The sequence below is a fragment of the Xyrauchen texanus genome, chromosome 36, assembly GCF_025860055.1.
Source record: "Xyrauchen texanus isolate HMW12.3.18 chromosome 36, RBS_HiC_50CHRs, whole genome shotgun sequence".
NCBI lineage: Eukaryota > Metazoa > Chordata > Actinopteri > Cypriniformes > Catostomidae > Xyrauchen > Xyrauchen texanus.
The window spans coordinates 7,331,178-7,349,027 of record NC_068311.1 but is presented as its reverse complement, the minus strand read 5'-3'; the positions used below and the strand labels follow the sequence as shown (position 1 = coordinate 7,349,027).

General features: G+C 39.8%; 1 protein-coding gene across 1 annotated transcript in view; it reads left to right on the top strand.

The window, feature by feature from the left end:
* The first annotated feature begins 478 nt into the window (after nucleotides 1-478).
* The window catches only part of LOC127629788 (kin of IRRE-like protein 1), a 57,458-nt gene continuing 40,086 nt past the window's right edge, over nucleotides 479-17,850 (top strand). The window contains exon 1 of the mRNA XM_052107031.1: nucleotides 479-1,159. Coding sequence (XP_051962991.1) covers nucleotides 1,120-1,159 — 40 coding nt within the window. The 5' untranslated portion in view covers nucleotides 479-1,119. The remainder of the gene's footprint in view (nucleotides 1,160-17,850) is intronic.

Here is a 17,850-nt window from a genome sequence, read left to right as displayed (position 1 = left end):
ATACACATCATGGATGGCATGACTGTGAGTAAATGTTTAGATCGTTTTTAGGGTTTGGGGAAGTATCCCCTTTATGGTTGTGTTTTCTTATTTATTTTTTACTTTGGGGAGATTAACATCTTTAAATTATAAGAATGGAATTACATCATTATGCTGATTTACAAATAAATTCATCTAAAAGTGTAAAAACATCAAATGTATATTGTATAATCGTGTATTTTTAAAGGAAAAATCCCAAAAGCCCATTAAGATCATCTGCTAGACTTTTTGTTTTTCCAAGACACACCTGTTTACTTCCCCAGCAGTTTAATCATTCAGAGGGGCATATAACCAAGTACCCCCTGTTGTTTAAGGGGGCAAACCCCCCCCCCCACAAAAAAAAAATGTATCCCTTAACCAATCGCAGGACCTGGGGGCGTAGACCAACGGCTCTCCCTATGGAGTGTGAATTCATTCTCTAACTCGTGGTTCCCGACACAGGCAAAAAAAGCACCTCCTGCTTTATTCTACGAGTCTACATTCAGAGAGTACGACAGTCTGTGCGGATCATATAATTGCCTTGCCTCTGCATATCAGAAGAGAGTGGGAAGCGAACGGAGCAATACAGAGGGAACTGTGCGTAAGAGGAGGCGACAGAGAGTTCATGTGTGGGATACTGAAGCTACTTTCACAAGAGCTTGTGGTGCTGAAACGCGCACAGTTGCAGCAGCGAGCGGAGCTCCTAATCAGGAGGAACGGGGATTTTTCTTTAACCCTTATCAAAGACAATCAAAGCAGAGGATTTATTCCAGGAATATGGATTGATGCAAAACGTGCGCGCTAAAGCAACTTGATTAATTTGAGCTAAATATCGGGAATATCCAGTGAACACGGAACGACAGAAAGTTCCCAACTTTAAAGACAGAATCAAAGACGGTCATCATTAATGCTTTGACTATGTTCGGATGACAGTAATATGAGGTTATCATACTCTGTGGTTTAGTAAACCGTCCGGAGAAATTTGTATCTTATTCAAAAGGTGGGCGAGAGCTAGCGAGCTGACTGACCGCTGGGAAGCCTTCGGACGCGCACTTTCTTTCTGGACTGCAGATCGTGACAATTATTGAAGTCTCAAGAAAGATGTTGACGTTTTACATCGCATTGTGCCTTTTAGGAACAGGTAAGACACTTGTTTTTATGTAGCCTAATGTTTTCTGGTTTCAAAAACTATTCTAATAAGATCGAGTGTTATTTGAATTGCTGCGCGCTGCGTCAAGCTAATCATTACGCGGTGAGATAACGGATTCCTGCGGTGCGATCCTTTTTTTAATTAACGCAATCATTTTGTGAGATATAAGGTGCTAGTGAGACCCTGGTGATATGTTTGATTATTGGCACTGCGCCAACTGTGAACAAGGCTAATTTGTGAATCAAACTTGTCCAACACGCGATATCCACAGCATCCTGCAAGTGGCTCGCTTTACTGTTCGGTGCATCTTATATGCGCTTTCAATTGTTATCCATATGTTTTGTGTGGATGTGTAACAAAACCCCATAGTGGCACGTAGAGGATATCGTCCAAAATGTGTTCTATGTGTGCGTGCATGATTGAGATGTGCTTTGGGAACTTTTCTTAACCTCCGCAGCAACCACACTGAGCATCATTCTTACTATAATAATTATATGCATCACAGTATACGAATAGCTACTGTACTTGAAGCTGTAGTACTGCACTACTTGAAAGACATGTTGACCTGAGGTTGATATCCAGAGCCCCTTTCCGTGAGATCAACGCACGCGAAGCACTTTAGTCACTTATAGAAAAGTTGAAGAAAGAAAGAACTTGAAAAAGCCAGGTGTGAGCATGATAATGGATTTATCAGCTAACACCCTTCTTGGGTTCAGAAGACTGAAATGTGCACGGTGTTGAGTGGGATTGGTATAGTGTGTTAAAAGCCAGAGGTCTGCTGCATAGAAGATGCGCTGATCACAGTCTTCTACTTCTAAAACAGAAGAAGCGCATCTTAATAATTTCACAGCTAACGCCATCAGGAAGACACCATCTCCCTTCTCAAACAGAATAATTTAACAGCATTAAATAAATATAAATTGTGTGCGCGGGTAGGTGCGACACTTGGCGATGCAGTCTTTGGGGAGCCGGGAATGTGCGGGATCTTAAAAAATTATGCTCGTCGCAGTGTTTATTTATTCATTATTTTCTACTTTTTGCAGTGGCCGCGGGCATCACTTGCTATCCCGATATGCGAGTGTAAATGAGCTGGTTATCATTGCTGCACTCAGCGCACTGCCTCTTTGTTTCAGATGGAGACTGGCAACACTGCAGTGACATAGTGCAAGGTGTCAGACAAAAACAAAACCGAAATATGACATTAATAAACATGTCACTGGATCACAGCATGTAAACAAATTTTTTTTTTCAAACTAGCAAAGTGCGCGTGTAATTTCTACCACTGTCTACTTCGCACCACTGGGGGCGCTGTGCTCTGCATATTTTGTGAGCTGTGAGAGAGTCGGGTCGATTCATTTGCGGAGTAGTACGGCATTGTCGAACCTGGCCTATTTTCACCGTGTGCCTGTTGTTTCCACGCTTTTTAACAAATATTTTATTCATTGGGTGTATTATTAACGCTGACTTTGATTCAGCTTGAGATAAAGGCTTCAAAATCCCCCGGCTCCCTCAGATCTAAAAGCGTCTCTTCTCCCAATTAAAGCGGCATAACCACGAGTAAAGCAAAGCGCTTTCCGTCTACGCTTCCAGTAAGCGAACAAAAACAAATGTTTATTGACGGTTAAGCTTTGCTTTCTTTCTGTCTCTTTGATAAATGAGGCCGGCGTATTGATAATGATTGAGGCAGTAATTAAATTTAAATGTTGAATTAATGCCTAGCACCATCACAAACTTGTAGGGAAAATATGCATTAGACTGAAACGTTAATGCTTGTCTGGTTCGCAAATAGGCTTTAAAATTGTAGTAATGATGACATATACGGCATAGAAGTAGACTTTAAGAGACAAAGAAACCTTTTGGCTTGTCTAGCCATAGTGTTTATCTTAGTAGCCTATATGTATATGTTAATTTTATTTTACAGCAACAACTCTATTTGTTGTACCTATTGAGTTTCTCAGCTATTTAGGGTGAAAATATGACCCTGGTCACCCTCTAGATGTTTTTCTCATCATTAAGTGGGTGTGTAAGACAGAAGGATAGGGGGAGAAGAAGAATAGGATGTAGTGGAACAACTCTTTTGACAGACTGGTGGCAGCTGCTTTGGGAGGAGCGTAGAGGCTCCCGGGGCCTGAACCACTCATCTCACCTGACATCTATACAAGCAGGGTAAAACCACCACCAGCTCATGTCTGACTCACCGGCTACCTCCGAATAATGGCTCATGGATAAGATACTGCAGCATATATTCATGGGTAGAGAGAGAGAGAGAGAAAGATAGAGCTTGTCCTGGTTCACAAAAACACACATGCTCATTTAAACATGCACTCAGCCAGGCAAACACATATCCAAATATAAGTGCAAACACATATCTCGGTCTCTCTCTGGTTTGTCTTCTCTTTCTATCTCTCTCTCTCACACACACACACACACACACTATCCTTATGAGGACTCTCCATAGACAAAATTATTTTTTTATACTGTACGAACTATAGATTGTACCTCCTAACCCTAAACCTAACCCTCACAAAAATGTTCAATAAAACATAGTTTGTATGTTTTTTTAAGCGATTTGAATTATGGAGACACTAGAAATATCCTTATTAACTACATTTATAGTAGCCTATAATTCCCTTGTAATTACCAGTTTGTAACCTAAAAAATATGTCCTCGTAAACCAACCAAACCTGCCCCCCAAACACACACACACACTGACACAATCTGACACGACTAAGTCTCAGAACTAGTAGCAAAGAGCAGACATTGAAGCAGAGAACATGACAGAGGCTTGGAGAAACCAGCCCCTAGTGCCAGATATACATGTGTGTGCCCAAACCAAAGCTCTGGCTTTTCTGTCTCCCAGCCATAATTTGCTTTCTCAGAATGTCCCTCTCATCTCCCAGTGGAATTCCGCTGCACTGTGCCATTGGTATTCCAAGTAATCTCTAGTAATTCGCTTTTACAAAAAAAAAAAAAAAAAACTTTGGCTTGGGGTTGGTGAATCCCATAAGCCTGCGTTCAAAGGAAGTGTGTTAAGATCATAAGACATTTGCCTTCTGCTTCCTTGCTTCCAAGTCATGTTGCCTTGATAAGAGCAAAATAAATACATAACCCGCCATCCCTAACCCTTTTTGAAAAAAACATTTTTGTATTATTATTGTAATACTTATATTTCATTTTACTGCTTTCTAACACACACTCTCCAATTCATACTACTTTGTTTTCCTTCCATTTTCTTCCAGCACTGGTCATCAGTATCAGCTATTTATAGATTGATAAATAGAACACATTGATAGCTGATAGACAGAGACTGATGTGCACACACACACACGTGATAACTCTCAAGGCCTCCCACATGACTCAACTTCAGCGTCACCCTATGCATTGCACCCTATTAAGCGCATCATCATGCAACAGCGCAACCTCTGGCGCCAAGTTGCGTGCAGGTCAAGCGTTTTAACATGATGCTCAAATTTCAAAGCCCATTTGCTTCTGACCTTTCAAATAACAGCCAATAATTACTGGACAATTCGCATGACTTATCATAATGGGGCGGTGGCAGTGTGAAAATCAAAACAAGATGGCAGAGAGACCGATCCTTTGTGTATCTAAGCACATCTAGTAGTATGACACACCTGATGCACACCAAAAGTCATATATGTTACCTCTTTGAAATGCTTTCACTTTTTCACTGCCATTTATTTTCACAAGCCATGTGAAAGGACCTTAAAAAACAACAAGCAGATCTGCAATCTTGTCTAGATGACTTAGATGGCTCCATTAGAGGGATATAAAGTTTGACCTGCAACCAGGTCCACCCATTAGTGGTGAGAACTTCTGGGCGCTGAGATTGAGTGGGGTTATGTGGTGGTATTTCTGGCCATGTGGCTTTCTGTGTTTGTTTTAGGAGCTCACTGTATAATGCATGAGCTTAATGTCTTGGGACACTGTATGGGGACTCAAACGTTGACTTTGTTTTTGTGTTTCTAAAGGGATAGTTCACCAAAAATTAAGATTCTGTCATAAGTTTTGTTAGTCTTGGTTTGTATTTAATGTTAAGGAGTGTAATATGAGGCTGTGTGTGTGTTTGTGTGTGCGTGCGTGTGTGTGTGTGTATGTGTTAGAGTGGGTGTAAGCTAAGTAGCTACTAGTGTAATGATCAAGAAGGAAAGCATATTATAAAAAGTAGTTGTAATAATACAGATAATAACCAAGATCTATCGTATTCTTTACTTGTGTTTCAAATACTCTCTCTCTCTCTCTCTCTCTCTCTCTCTCTCTCTCTCTCTCGTTCCTTTATTTTAAAAAAGTTTGAGTGTAAAAGTTGGAAGGCAAGTAAGTTCAGTGATGAGAGTAAGAGAGCGAGAGTGAGTGTGACACACACAGCTCACAATAGCGCCAATGCAGCAGAATCTGTCTGGTGCGGGAAGACTGCTGCATTATTTAGGAGATGTGCGTATGGCATAGATATGGATGAGTTTTGGCCTGCGTTGATTCGTTTGCACACAAACCGGAGCAAGATGGACTGGTTGCGAGCTGTTGAGTGCTCTGGGCTCTTTTACATGAAGGCAGGTTGGCGCTCAGAGACAAATTCAACTTAAAGGTCAGTTTTGTTTACAGCAGAGTGCAAATCGCAAGATTTTCTCCCAAGACAACGTTATAGCGTACACATTCTAGGGACTGATGCTGTGAATGACATTCAGGCTTGTGAATAGGACCTAGGGGATCAGTAACGAATAATGCTATAAACCCTTTCTATACAAAAAATATAAATAAAATATGTGAGATTAAAAAACAAAACTGTAAATCTTTTTGAAGGGGACAGAAATCTGCAAGTTAGCTTGTACACTACCTCCTGTTGAGAAGAGGCCACAAATCCTTGTTTTCAGCGCCCTAATTTCCCCCGCCATACCGTTCAAACTGTGCTCCTGATGACACATACAGCTGTTAGGGAGGGGGGGTCTAGAAACAATGGCTCTCTCTGTCTTCAACCCGAGACATGTTACACACAGCCGCATTGTCTAATTATCTTTCACAGGCAAAAGACTGCGACCCTGAGGTCAAACTCACATTCTCCGCAGCTTCCCCTTACACCCCCCACCCCAAATATGTGTCTACTCGTTTATACATGCATACAGACTGACAAATATTGAGGAGAGTTAGTGGAATAAATGAAGCAAATGAGAAGGTTTTGGAGGGAAAGGCTGTAATCAGCTTGCCCATGCAGGAACCCATAGATAAAGAACTTGGCATTGCATTCAGGGGGGCTTTTGTTATCAGCTCTGTGTCTCCAAATCGTACAGCTAATGGCAGAGCCCAGAGGAAAGGTGGCCAGTTGTTCCTCACTCTGAGACAAGGCCATCTCCTTCATCTACATTGTTTTTTCCTCATCTCCGTCCACCCACATCCTCACCTCATTTTCCATGAGCAGAAAGATGAGCAAGTAGACAAAGAGCAATTGTGCTGACTTCCTCCTCTAGATGAGAAATGAAAAAGAGGGCAATGATGTCATAGAGGGTCTTCAGTTACATTCAAACAGACAGTTTGTTTTTCAGGGCCACAGTTGTTCAAGGGTGACTCCCAGAGCGGAATTTTATCTTCTTCATTCGTGTCCCTACGGATTCCTGTCAACAATGTTTTTTGTTTGTTTGTTTTTTTGTGTGGGGGTGTATGTTTATTCAGTTGATGAGATACAGTAGGCGATAGGGTCACATAATTAACATTATTAGCATACAGTGGGAAAAAGTGTTTACTGCTGATGTTACTTCCAAATCACAAAGGGGTGGAGTTAAAGGAGTTAATTTGGAGTTAATTTTAGAGGAGTTAATTTGGAGAAAATCATTAAATAATGCCAGGAAAGAGAGACAATTTCACTAATTTCCTTTTTTTAGAAGCACTTTGCTTGCATTTTTTCTCCTCCCGTAATGAGAAAAGTGTTACTTGTAACTGGACAAATTAATCACAATTTGGGATGACCATCAGCAAGGAAGTGTTCTCACAGAGACGTGTGCAAAATGAACTAGGATTTGGTAGACCGCACATTGGTTTCTATTCTACTATCACCTCCAGTCTTCCAAGACAAAATTTAATATCTCCTGCTGTGACACAGAAAACAAAGTAAATTGAAATTTATCTTCCATGTTGCAGCAATATCTTGGCTCTGGCCAAGATCCCTAAGCCCGGTCTTAAAGATGTCCCTGATATAAGAGGATGTTTTCTGCAGTGGGAAAATCCATTTATTTTATGAAAACTGTTCATTAAATTTAATCTGTCAATTTATTGAATATTATTATATTTATTTATTTTTTTGCAGTTTTTTTAGGGAAATAATTGTTGTATAGCAAATCATTGGGCATTATGTTCCATATTACTTATCTGTTTGGGGATTTGTGTTTGTTATAGTTATGGATGCATGCATACATTCATGGATGAGTCATGGACATTAAGACAGACTGACAGCTAACAGTAATTGATTGTTATTCTCTCTCTCACGCACACACAGTTAAAGGGTGTGCCAGTGGGCCAGTTGAGATGAGCATCTCATGTTTAAAACTGCATGACCTTTGTAGAGTGATTAGTCAAAGCCTGACTGCTTAATTAAGGATTGCTCCATCTCAGAAGTCATTGCGTGCCTCAGAGAGAAAGAAAAGAGCACTCAAGGAAGCCACAGTTGGATTGTAACATACCCTGTGATACTTCAGTACCTGCCCTAGGATCGAACCTTGCCCCTCATTTGCAGTTCAAACTGTTCTACAAACCAGTAAAGGAGTGTCAAATTGGTCAAGGGTGAGGTTGGACAAAATGTTACTTACTTTACAGGCTCATTTTTAATTTGTTAAACCTTGGTGTAAACAAGCATATCACTATTAGAGCTACTAATGTCCATAATCAACTTTATAATGTTTTAAGTTTCTGCAGATAAATATGAATCAGTGAGCAAGGGTGAGTGCTGAATGTTTTTCTTAATTAAATAAAGGATCTGCCTATTTAAGATCCCAGTTGCAACACAATATATTAGAGTATTTCAGCCCTGATGTAGCTGAAAGTAGATTATTATTGAACATATCATTCAGCTAAAAAAAACTAAATAAATACATTTTGAAAGCATATTTTATTTTACAGTTTTTGCCCAAAAATGTTATGCCAAACCTGTATAACTACTTTTTATATGAAACACAAAAGTAGATATTAGGCAGAAAGACAGGCTCAGTCACCATTCACTTTCACTGTCTGAAATATAAACAATCCAATTCAACTAAAAGGTAATTGAGACAAACGTACTGTCTAACATTTCCCTTTGTGTTCAGTGGAATAATAAAAAGCTATATGGATTTGGAACAACAAGTGTGTGAGTAAATTCTAACTTTTTTGTGTGAACTATTCCTTGAACATTGACCCACAGCTTTACTTGAGCCTTTGGCATAAAGACCGTCATGCAGACAGGAAGACCCTCATTATCAGCTGTTTGTGTGTTAATTCTCTCTCTATTTGTCTGTCACTCTCTCTCTCTTTCTCTCACACACTCACATGCCTAAACTAAATGGTCCATCCTCTCTGGAAACCCCAGTGGAATGTGAGCGCAAATATTGTGATTGTGAGCTCAACCGTTAACCATAATCCTCCACACCAGAGAGAAGACTTGCTCAAGATTCCCCACATCGGGTGAAAAGCACTTGTGTTTAGTTTTCAGACATCTGGGCAAGAAATTGAGAAAGGCATACATGTCTTTCTTTTCTCTCCCTGCCTTCCTCTTTCCTTTCGCTTTTTTCTTGATTGCTGGGATATTACAGCATGGGTTTGAATGCCAGTGGGTGGTCGAGATGGAAGCTGGCCAATTTGCTCTCAAGTGAGGGGTGTCAGTCAAGGAGCGTCAAACAACCTTTTTGCCATCACTCATGTGTCCAAACATGGTCATTTTATAGAGCGGTCCAGAGATATCCAAAACAAGCAAATGCCTTTGGAAAATAGAAGGTAGGATCAAATGATTTGAAAGCTAGAGAAGATGGAGGAAGGTTAAAAGAGAACTGTTTAGCCAAGGTGTGGAGTCCATGCAGCATGAAAAAGTGGTGTGCCAATGCAGAGAGGGAAGAGTGGAAGGGAGAGGGGGGTCAAATTGATTAACTTTCAGCATCTAAGCTTGCAAGGTAATGGATAACCTTGTATTGGTGTAAAGGAACCCCTTCATCTGTTCTCCCAGTTTAAAAGAAGGAAACAGAGTAACAAAGACATACCAGATGAAAAAGTGACTGTCTGACACAGGAGACTGGATAGGGCATTCGGAAACCTGGGGGCAACGGTGAAGCCGTAACAAAGCACTCAAGCTTTGGATGCACAGGTTTGCCAGAGCTGGGTGTATAAAGGGGGAAACAACGAGAGGGGGGAGTTGATGGGTTGAATTTGATACACATCCTCTTTCAGACGGTGAGGTAATGTCAGCCAGTGCCCCTGGACCTTTCTGATTTATGCATTCCACTTGCTCAACTGCTATGGGAGGGCTGTTGCAGAACTCTGAGCCGGGAAAGACAGAAAAACCTCTAATGGTCTTTGACTATTGTCTGAGTGAGGCTTCCAAGCCTCTGCATTTCTCTGTGGAGTTGAAGAGGAAATTCACATATACACACAGGGACCAGTACACACAATACACACTAAAAAGCGCTAGATCAGCGTTGCTGTGCAGGATATTGGCTGTTACTTTTGAAAATCTATTCCCTGATTTGGCTCGCTGTAAACACTGGTGTGTTGGACTTGTCAGTCACAGATAAGAACAGAGATAAATGGGAGTGAGAAAGGTAGAAGACAAAGAATACAAGGAACAAAGAGGGAGAAAAAGGGAAAGAGAATTTGCTTGAAAAAATACAATGTCTCTTAGTTGTTAAGAGTTAAGAATAGGGCTGAACGATTTATCGTCAGAAAATTGGGATATGACAGTGCGATTGTCAAACCACAAGGGCTGAGGTTTAATTAAATAAGTAAATAGTCTACACGTGCTGCTTGCTGCACTTACTGCATGACATATTCTCTGTACACGTGAGGCTAAATAGCTGAGTGCGTTACATTTGCAACTCTCTAGATTCATTGGTTGCACATTTGTGTAACACCAGATATGCTTGGCCGCTAAAAGTTACTAATCTAACACTGGGATTTTGTGGACAGAAGAGTGAATTAGAGCATTTCTCTGCTTTAAAAAGCCATTGTCAACTCAACTGACAAACAAATGCCTTCCTTTGGTGCTCTGCAAAAATAAAGGCTTAAGTGTTTAACCGGGCCGCATAACTATGCTGCATGCAAGTTAAGAAATTATTACATAATTATCGTACTGTTTTATAATAATAATAATAATTAAGATTAATGTTGTTAAAAATATATTTGCGAAATAATTTTTTAACTTTATAATAACTTATTCTTGGTTTTTGTTTATTTAGTCTGGTTCTTTTTAAGAGGACTCAAGACCTCTTTCTTGAACAGTATTGCTATTGGCAGTAAAGCATGTTTGCCCATGACTTTATTTTGTTTAAAAGAAAATACTTACTAGTTGTTGTTTTTTAGTTTTTTATTATTGTAATCACAATTTATATATATATATATATATATATATATTAGGGCTGTCAATCGATTACAATGTTTTATCAAATTAATTACATTGTGCTCCGATTAATTAATTGTGATTAATCCCATTTAATCGCATATATCAATATCGCATATATAAATATAATTCAATATATAATGATGAAATAATGATACATAGTTATCTTTAAATATTAAAAAATGATATATATATATAATATATATAAAATAAAAATAAATATTCAGATAATTAAAATGCATTACATTCTTGTGGCAGAACAGTTAATCATTAATAAGACAATACAAAACGCATCTTTAGAATACAATGTATTGTTTACTACCATATTATTGAACATAAACAATCACTGGCATACAGTTCACAGCAATCCATTTCGCAAGTGAATTTGTCAATCAGTTGGAGATTTATTATGGGGGCTTGTTTAAGGACCCGTCATTGAATGACCCATCTGCATCAGACATGCTTGTTTAGTTTCTTGGATGCGTTGCGTCATAAACATAACATTTTTAGGTCACTGTGTCAAGTTAAATATAGTTTAAGACTTAGAACACATATTGAGATCCCTTAGTTTGGATTTGCGCTCTATCAAGTGTTTTGAATGCAAGAATTTAATGCATGTTTGTGTTGTTCTGCTGCTCAAGGGTGTTTTTCTTCAATGTATAAACTGCGCATTGCCACGCAGCTGAAGTTTCACTTACTATCCTCTGGAGTAAAGAGGTGTTACTACAAGATTGCATTTCTCAGGAATCTTCAATATTACGATCCAGGGGCATTGCGATTAATCAGCATAGCTGTGCTGTTCAACAGCAAATCTTGGGTGGTAAAGCTGGTAAACAAGCATGGTCTTTCTGGTGAAGCTGGTTGACCAAGGATATCTTTCTAGTTAAGCTAGTTATGAAGTCTGCTGTGCTGGTGAACAGCTATCCATTATGCAGCATGATCAAGGGCTTTATTTGTACACTTTGTTGCCATTCATATTTTTCCAAAGAAGGACTCTGGGCAGGATTGCTTGCCACCATTTTTTTTATATTATTTGTGTATCTGAAACAGAACAATAGGAAAAATTGATTAACAGATATTGCCAGACATGTTGTGTAGGTAAGTTGAAAAGAAGACTGGTACAGGCAAGTAGGTGCAAACTGGTTAATGTGAGGAGGAATAAGCAAGAATATAAAGGCTTGGCACTACTGCAAACTGCTTTATACTTTACCCACAAGCCACTTGTTTTTGCTTCCTTTTCGAATGGAGTGAGTATGTTTTAGAGCTTTAACAAAAAAGCCTTACCAGTAAACTGAGAAAAATGTGCTTTTGTATTTGAGGACGCAGCAGGTCTTCTAGCTTTGGGCTGCAGGATGACTTGGTACACAGCAGTGCTACTTGATTTCAAGCGTTCCCAAAGAGAGCCACCTCAGAGTGGGTAAGAATGAAGAGTGTTCCTGCTGTACCAGCAGTTCTCTAGCTTCTTCTCACTAACAGTAGCAGGCAGATAGAGCTACTTTACTACCTTGAAGACATGATATTCAACTTTCATTGAGAGTTGCTTCCCACTGCGAGGATATTTAGTTATAATTTATTAAGCCCCTTGGAAAACAAGTCGCAAATGTGTAAGGTTGTCATATGATAGTGACATCTTGCTTCTAGTGTCAGTGTTTTGTAAAATTTTTGTGAAGCTCTAGTTTTGAGAAAGCTTGTTTAGATACAAGTGAATTGCACAGGCAGAAGAATTTGGATGGGCTTTTTTAGCGAATGTTCTTTACAAGAAAGACGAATCACAAAATATACTGTATCATGTCAATAGCTTGTCCTAGACAGCAATGAGATCAAATGGAGACTTTTGTTGAATTTCCCTGCTTTTAAGCTGTCTCTCTTGGGGAAAAAAATCCCAATAATCTGTTGTATCCCTTTGAACTTTCAGAAGAGACCTCAATGTCTCAAATTGTACTCAGATTTCCAAAAATGCAATCAAGTTAGTGATTTCATTAGAAACCTCAAATGATCTGAGCTATACTCCACTTTAATTTTATAGCTCAATAATTTTACTGTATGTCAACAATTGTCTCGTATTTATTTCTCTTAAGGAAGTGGATACTTCAATGAAACATAATTTTTGTTTGAATTATTTTATTTATTTAAATAAAATGTTCTCCCCAATTTGGAATGTCCAGTTCCCAATGCCCTCTACGTCCTCGTGGTGGCGTAATGACTCGCCTAAATCCAGGTGGCAGAGGACGAATCTCAGTTTGCCTCCATTTCTGTGTGTGTGTGTGTGTGTGTGTGTGTGTGTGTGTGTGTAAGAGCAAAGATCTTAGTGCAGGGGTGTGTCTGGTGTCTTCACTTTTTCACTGACCTAGCTTAAAAAGAAGGTGATAGATAGCTTTCTAACAGCCTCCCTCAATCACAAGCTACTTAAGCAGACTGATCAGTAATAGAGTGGCAAAGAGGCCAAACCAAACCCCCTTTCAACAGAGCCACAGGGAGGTTCAGCGATCATCCATGCTAGTGATTAGCCCTGCAACAGTCCATACGCTGCAAGCTTTCTCTCATTTACCAGGCATCTAAGAAATCCATGGTCTAAACTCACCATGAAAGTGTCTCTTGAATTGTGAGCAAGAGCCTTAAAAGGCTCTGGTAAAGTCTAGTCTTTTGTCCCAGTGTGACAGCAGCTTGGTACAAAATCTCCTTTGTTTTGCTAATGTTATTAATGGGCTCACTTAAGTGTAAATGCAAAGCATATTCAACTTGGCAGGGGAAATAGAAATGGTACGTTTTTTTCTTTATTCATTTCATAAACGTGTTTGTACTATGGGAATCTCAGTGTGGATTAAAAACATTCATTGTTCATAGGTGGAAGCTTCCTGAGTGTCTCTTAATATATCACCGTCATTGTTTACTTTTATAAAACGTTTTTGTACTGTAAAGTTAAAAATGGGATTGACCCATATGTGCTGTTCCATAGAGCCTAGTAAAACTGCATAAATATTAGCAGAAGGTGGGGACTTTCTTAACTAAAAAAAAAAAACCTTCAGCTTTCCCTTGACTTTTTTCCCTATTGTCTCTCTCGTTCTTTCCCTGTGATTCAGTGTATCCTGTGCCAGATTCATGGAATACACATAACACAAGTCAGTGTGTGTTTTCACACCAATTAACAGCTTTCTTTTGGTGTCTGCTGAGGTGATGATGGTCTGTCACCGGCCAGGCCCATGGTGTTTGCTTTTTCCGTCTTTGTCATGTTAGCAGCACTGAGCGAGAGTGCAACCTTTCTTCCACATTCATTAGTTAGTAGTATAATTAGTGCTTGTAGACCCTTGCAGCTCTGACAGAGAGAGAAAGCCAACAGGACCAGCAAATGTATCTGGATCACACATGCATTAGCCATTGTGCTCCCTGGCAAATTAACAGCCTGCTCTGCATAGTTCACATTCTGCCCCTTAAGAGGTAAAAACTCCTCCACTGGCTGGGAGTTGAGTAGTCATTAATATCAGGCTGGTCCTCTGCTTCCCTCGACTCATTGGCACAAATGGCAACGCTGGAAAAAATTATTCTGTTCAGTCCTCTTTCTTACATTCTCCTCCCTCTCTCTCTCTCTCTCTCTCTCTCTCTCTCTCTCTCTCTCTCTCTCTCTCTACACACACACACACACCATCTTTCTTTTAGCTCTGGGAGCCAAACCAGCATCCCTTCCTCTCTAGAACTCTCAATCTAGATAATTCAATCTGTCCAATATCAAATAAACGCCTCCATTTTTTCGGCCATTTGAACCTTATCATTGGCGCTGCGTCCTCAGGGGACCAAGTCTACTTTCACCTTGTTAAGAGAGAGGGAACCAAAGAGCGATAACCTGGGATTGAGGTGGAACAAGGTGGGTGACGAATAGTGCTCTTAGGAACAAGGAGAGAAGACTCTGTTTGTTATTCTCAATGGTGTCAAGTGAACAAGCGGGAAAAAAGACAGAGGGGCTTTTTCTTTTTTTTAAAAAAAAAGAAAAAAAGAGCTGAGTCATAAACAAAACAAAGTGAGGAGGTGCCATGTACTAAAAATGTGCAGTGCTTTACGGGTTTGTGAACCCCCCCCCACACACACACACACCCACCCACCCGCTGTGTCCCACAGTCTTTTTTAACATGGCTCTAACACACAATCCTGGCACTTAATTAAAATCCAATAAGGTTCTCGCCTGGTAGCCATTGTTCCCATTCCATGTTTACCCTCTCTAGAAGTGTCCCTAGCGGCTTAGTCTTGCAAGAAAGTAGAGGTTAAGAGGTCAAGACTGAAGTGTAGTTGCCTGAGCAATGGGAGGGGTGGGGGTAGGGGTTATTTCCCATTGTTTCCCTCATCTCCCTATTTTTTGCACAGATTATGCTTTTATTCCATTCATTCTCACATGCAGTTCTGCACAACATAATTATGTTTTCTTTCATATTTCCCTTCTCTGTTTGGGTGGCACGCTCCTTTCTTTCTCTATCTCTCTCCCAAAGTTACAAGGTGGAAAATCCAATGGTACATTTTTGGGGGGGAATCAAGCAATCAGATTGATCTATACAGATTGATCTGAGCTTCCTAAGAATCAAACCCATATACTGTGAAGACATCACTGGAACATTGCCAAGCTGCAGGCAAGCAGGTGCTAGATTATCTAAACGTTCTTTCTAATGATTTGTTACAAAACCTTATGTAACCTTTCTGTCCACCAAAATGATGGTCTGGAACCAGTGCTATGCCAGGGGAATCTCCACCAACTACATAACAACTGCATAATTTACCCATAAACAAAATAGCGCATTGTGGTATTTTTTGTTACTATTTGTTTTAATGGTCAGACATAATGTAAATATAAAATGTAATACAATCACAAATATGATATATCAAATTCAAAAAAGATTTCAGGGGAAAGAAAGTGGTTGAAGAATCGGTGTAGTGCAGCAAAAATAGAAGCTAACTGTCTTGCGCCGTATTGCACTTGAAATGTTGCCAGTTTTAGTTATAATGTGAGTGATTTAGTTTTGTTTTCCATTTTGAGCTGTTGTTGTTTTGAAAACTACACTTGGTAAGGACATTATCTCAGCTTCTGACGTTACTGGTTCAGGCCCATTTTTCAAGCCCATATCCATCCTTTTCATTGGTGTATATGCGTGAATCTGTTCCAGATTGGCCACCAGCACTGGCACCGTGTCAGTGGAACAGGGGTAATGGATTTAGAGCACATACTTTACTCGTTTACCGACCTCTTAAGTAGTAGAGTCTTACCTGCTAATAAAGATTTGTTTATATAGTCTTTAAAGCAGTCATGGCATCTGGTGTTTAAATCATGATTTGGATATGTTAGTGTCTTGGTGATGACCGTACAGGGAATTAGAATTGTACAGAGTGGAAAGTCTGTGTGTGTGTGTGTGTGTGTGTGTGTGTGTGTGTGTGGCTTTGTTAATCCTTTTGTACCTTTCTTTGCTCTTCTCTATCTCTCGTTCTCTCCCCCACACAGTCTTTATTCTCTTTCTCTCCCTCTGTCTCTCTTGATAATGGGCTTGTACACAGGTGGCAATGTCCCTTCGATGGACAAAATCAGACAACACTTAATTAAAAGCCTTATCACAGGAAACATGCTGAGACATTCCAATATATGCCTGGGCATCAGAGATACTGCCACAACCAGACATTGTCCATTTATTACTGCATTCTGCTGAACTGTCTGGCCAAACAGAGTCTGTGTATGTATGTTTAAAAGGAATAGTTTACCCAAAAATGTAAATGTACTTACCCTAATGTCCCTCCAAACCTATATGACTTTCATTCGTCTGTGGGGCACAAAAGAAATAAAGAAAATAATGACATAACTTTAATTTTCAGTAACCTATTCCTTTAAAGTATAAAAGGTTAAGGAGATGTTTGAATGCAAATAATAATGTGCCAAAGAGGCACAAAGTCCATTTCACGATCATTCCCATTCTAATCATTCTCTCTCTGTTCCTCTGTGGTGGAATGAGCTTCCAACCACCACACGATATGCTGATACCATCTCAGCATTTAAAAACCAGCTGAAAACACATCTGATCGGTGAACACTTAACCAATCAACACTAAATGCACTTACTATAAAAAAATAATAATTACTTTGTTTGCCTCTTCCTTCTGCACTAACATCTTTACTACTCCAGCCACTGTGAGAACTTGGCAGTGCGGTCCTGAAGATATTGTAGACTTTTGTATGACAAATTGCTTGTTATGTTCCTCGTTTGTAAGTCGCTTTGGGCAAAAGTGTCTGCTAAATGTTAATGTAAATGTTGTTGTTTTTTTAATAGATGAGTGAATGAAAAAGAAGAGAGAGAATATGAAGGTGGGAAAGGGTGCTGATGCAACATGTGTGGGTGGATTATTAGCTGGAGAATATGTGAAATCATCAACATCTGTCTTTCCATGCATACCTTCCCGCCCCCTGGTATCAGCACTCCTTCCATAGTTAGTTAACTTTTAGAGCTAATGGCAAGAGAGAAAAAATCTATATCAAAAGAAACACAATGAAGTGTTTAAGTTCATCAAACAACAAGCTGGGTTCAAGCATTCTAGATGTAAGAGCTCTAGGGTCAGTTGTTCCTCCCACTGCATTCTTTAACACTGCTGGGCAGAAACCAGCACACAAGCACCATATGTCCCAAGGTTTTGGTCAATGATCCTCCCCAAATGGCAGGACAAAGCCCTTTTCAGTCAGTTGAGACTGGATAAATCTGCAATTCCACACTGGCAACACAGCACCAGTCAACAACAAGATAGAGAAAAGGAGGTAGAGAAAGAAAAAGGGGGAAAGAGAGAGCAAGAGAGGGACTTGGCATTTCCCATTAAATTGACTAGGAACAATCCTGCCAAACAGCCTTGAGGCTCCTTTTCTTCCTGACTTCTTCTGTGGGTTGCCCGGTTCCAAAGCCCCCGGGAGACTCTCTTCAAAGCTCAGTGTCCATTCCTCTTTCTCAGATGCTTGGCTAATAATGCCACAGCATAGAGCTCTATATCTCTTGATATAACAAACCAAGTCCTCTTATGTTTAAGATGGGTCTTGTGTGCTGGGGACTTGAAGGCATGTCACTTTTTTAAAGGCCACAACAAACCATTGCAGT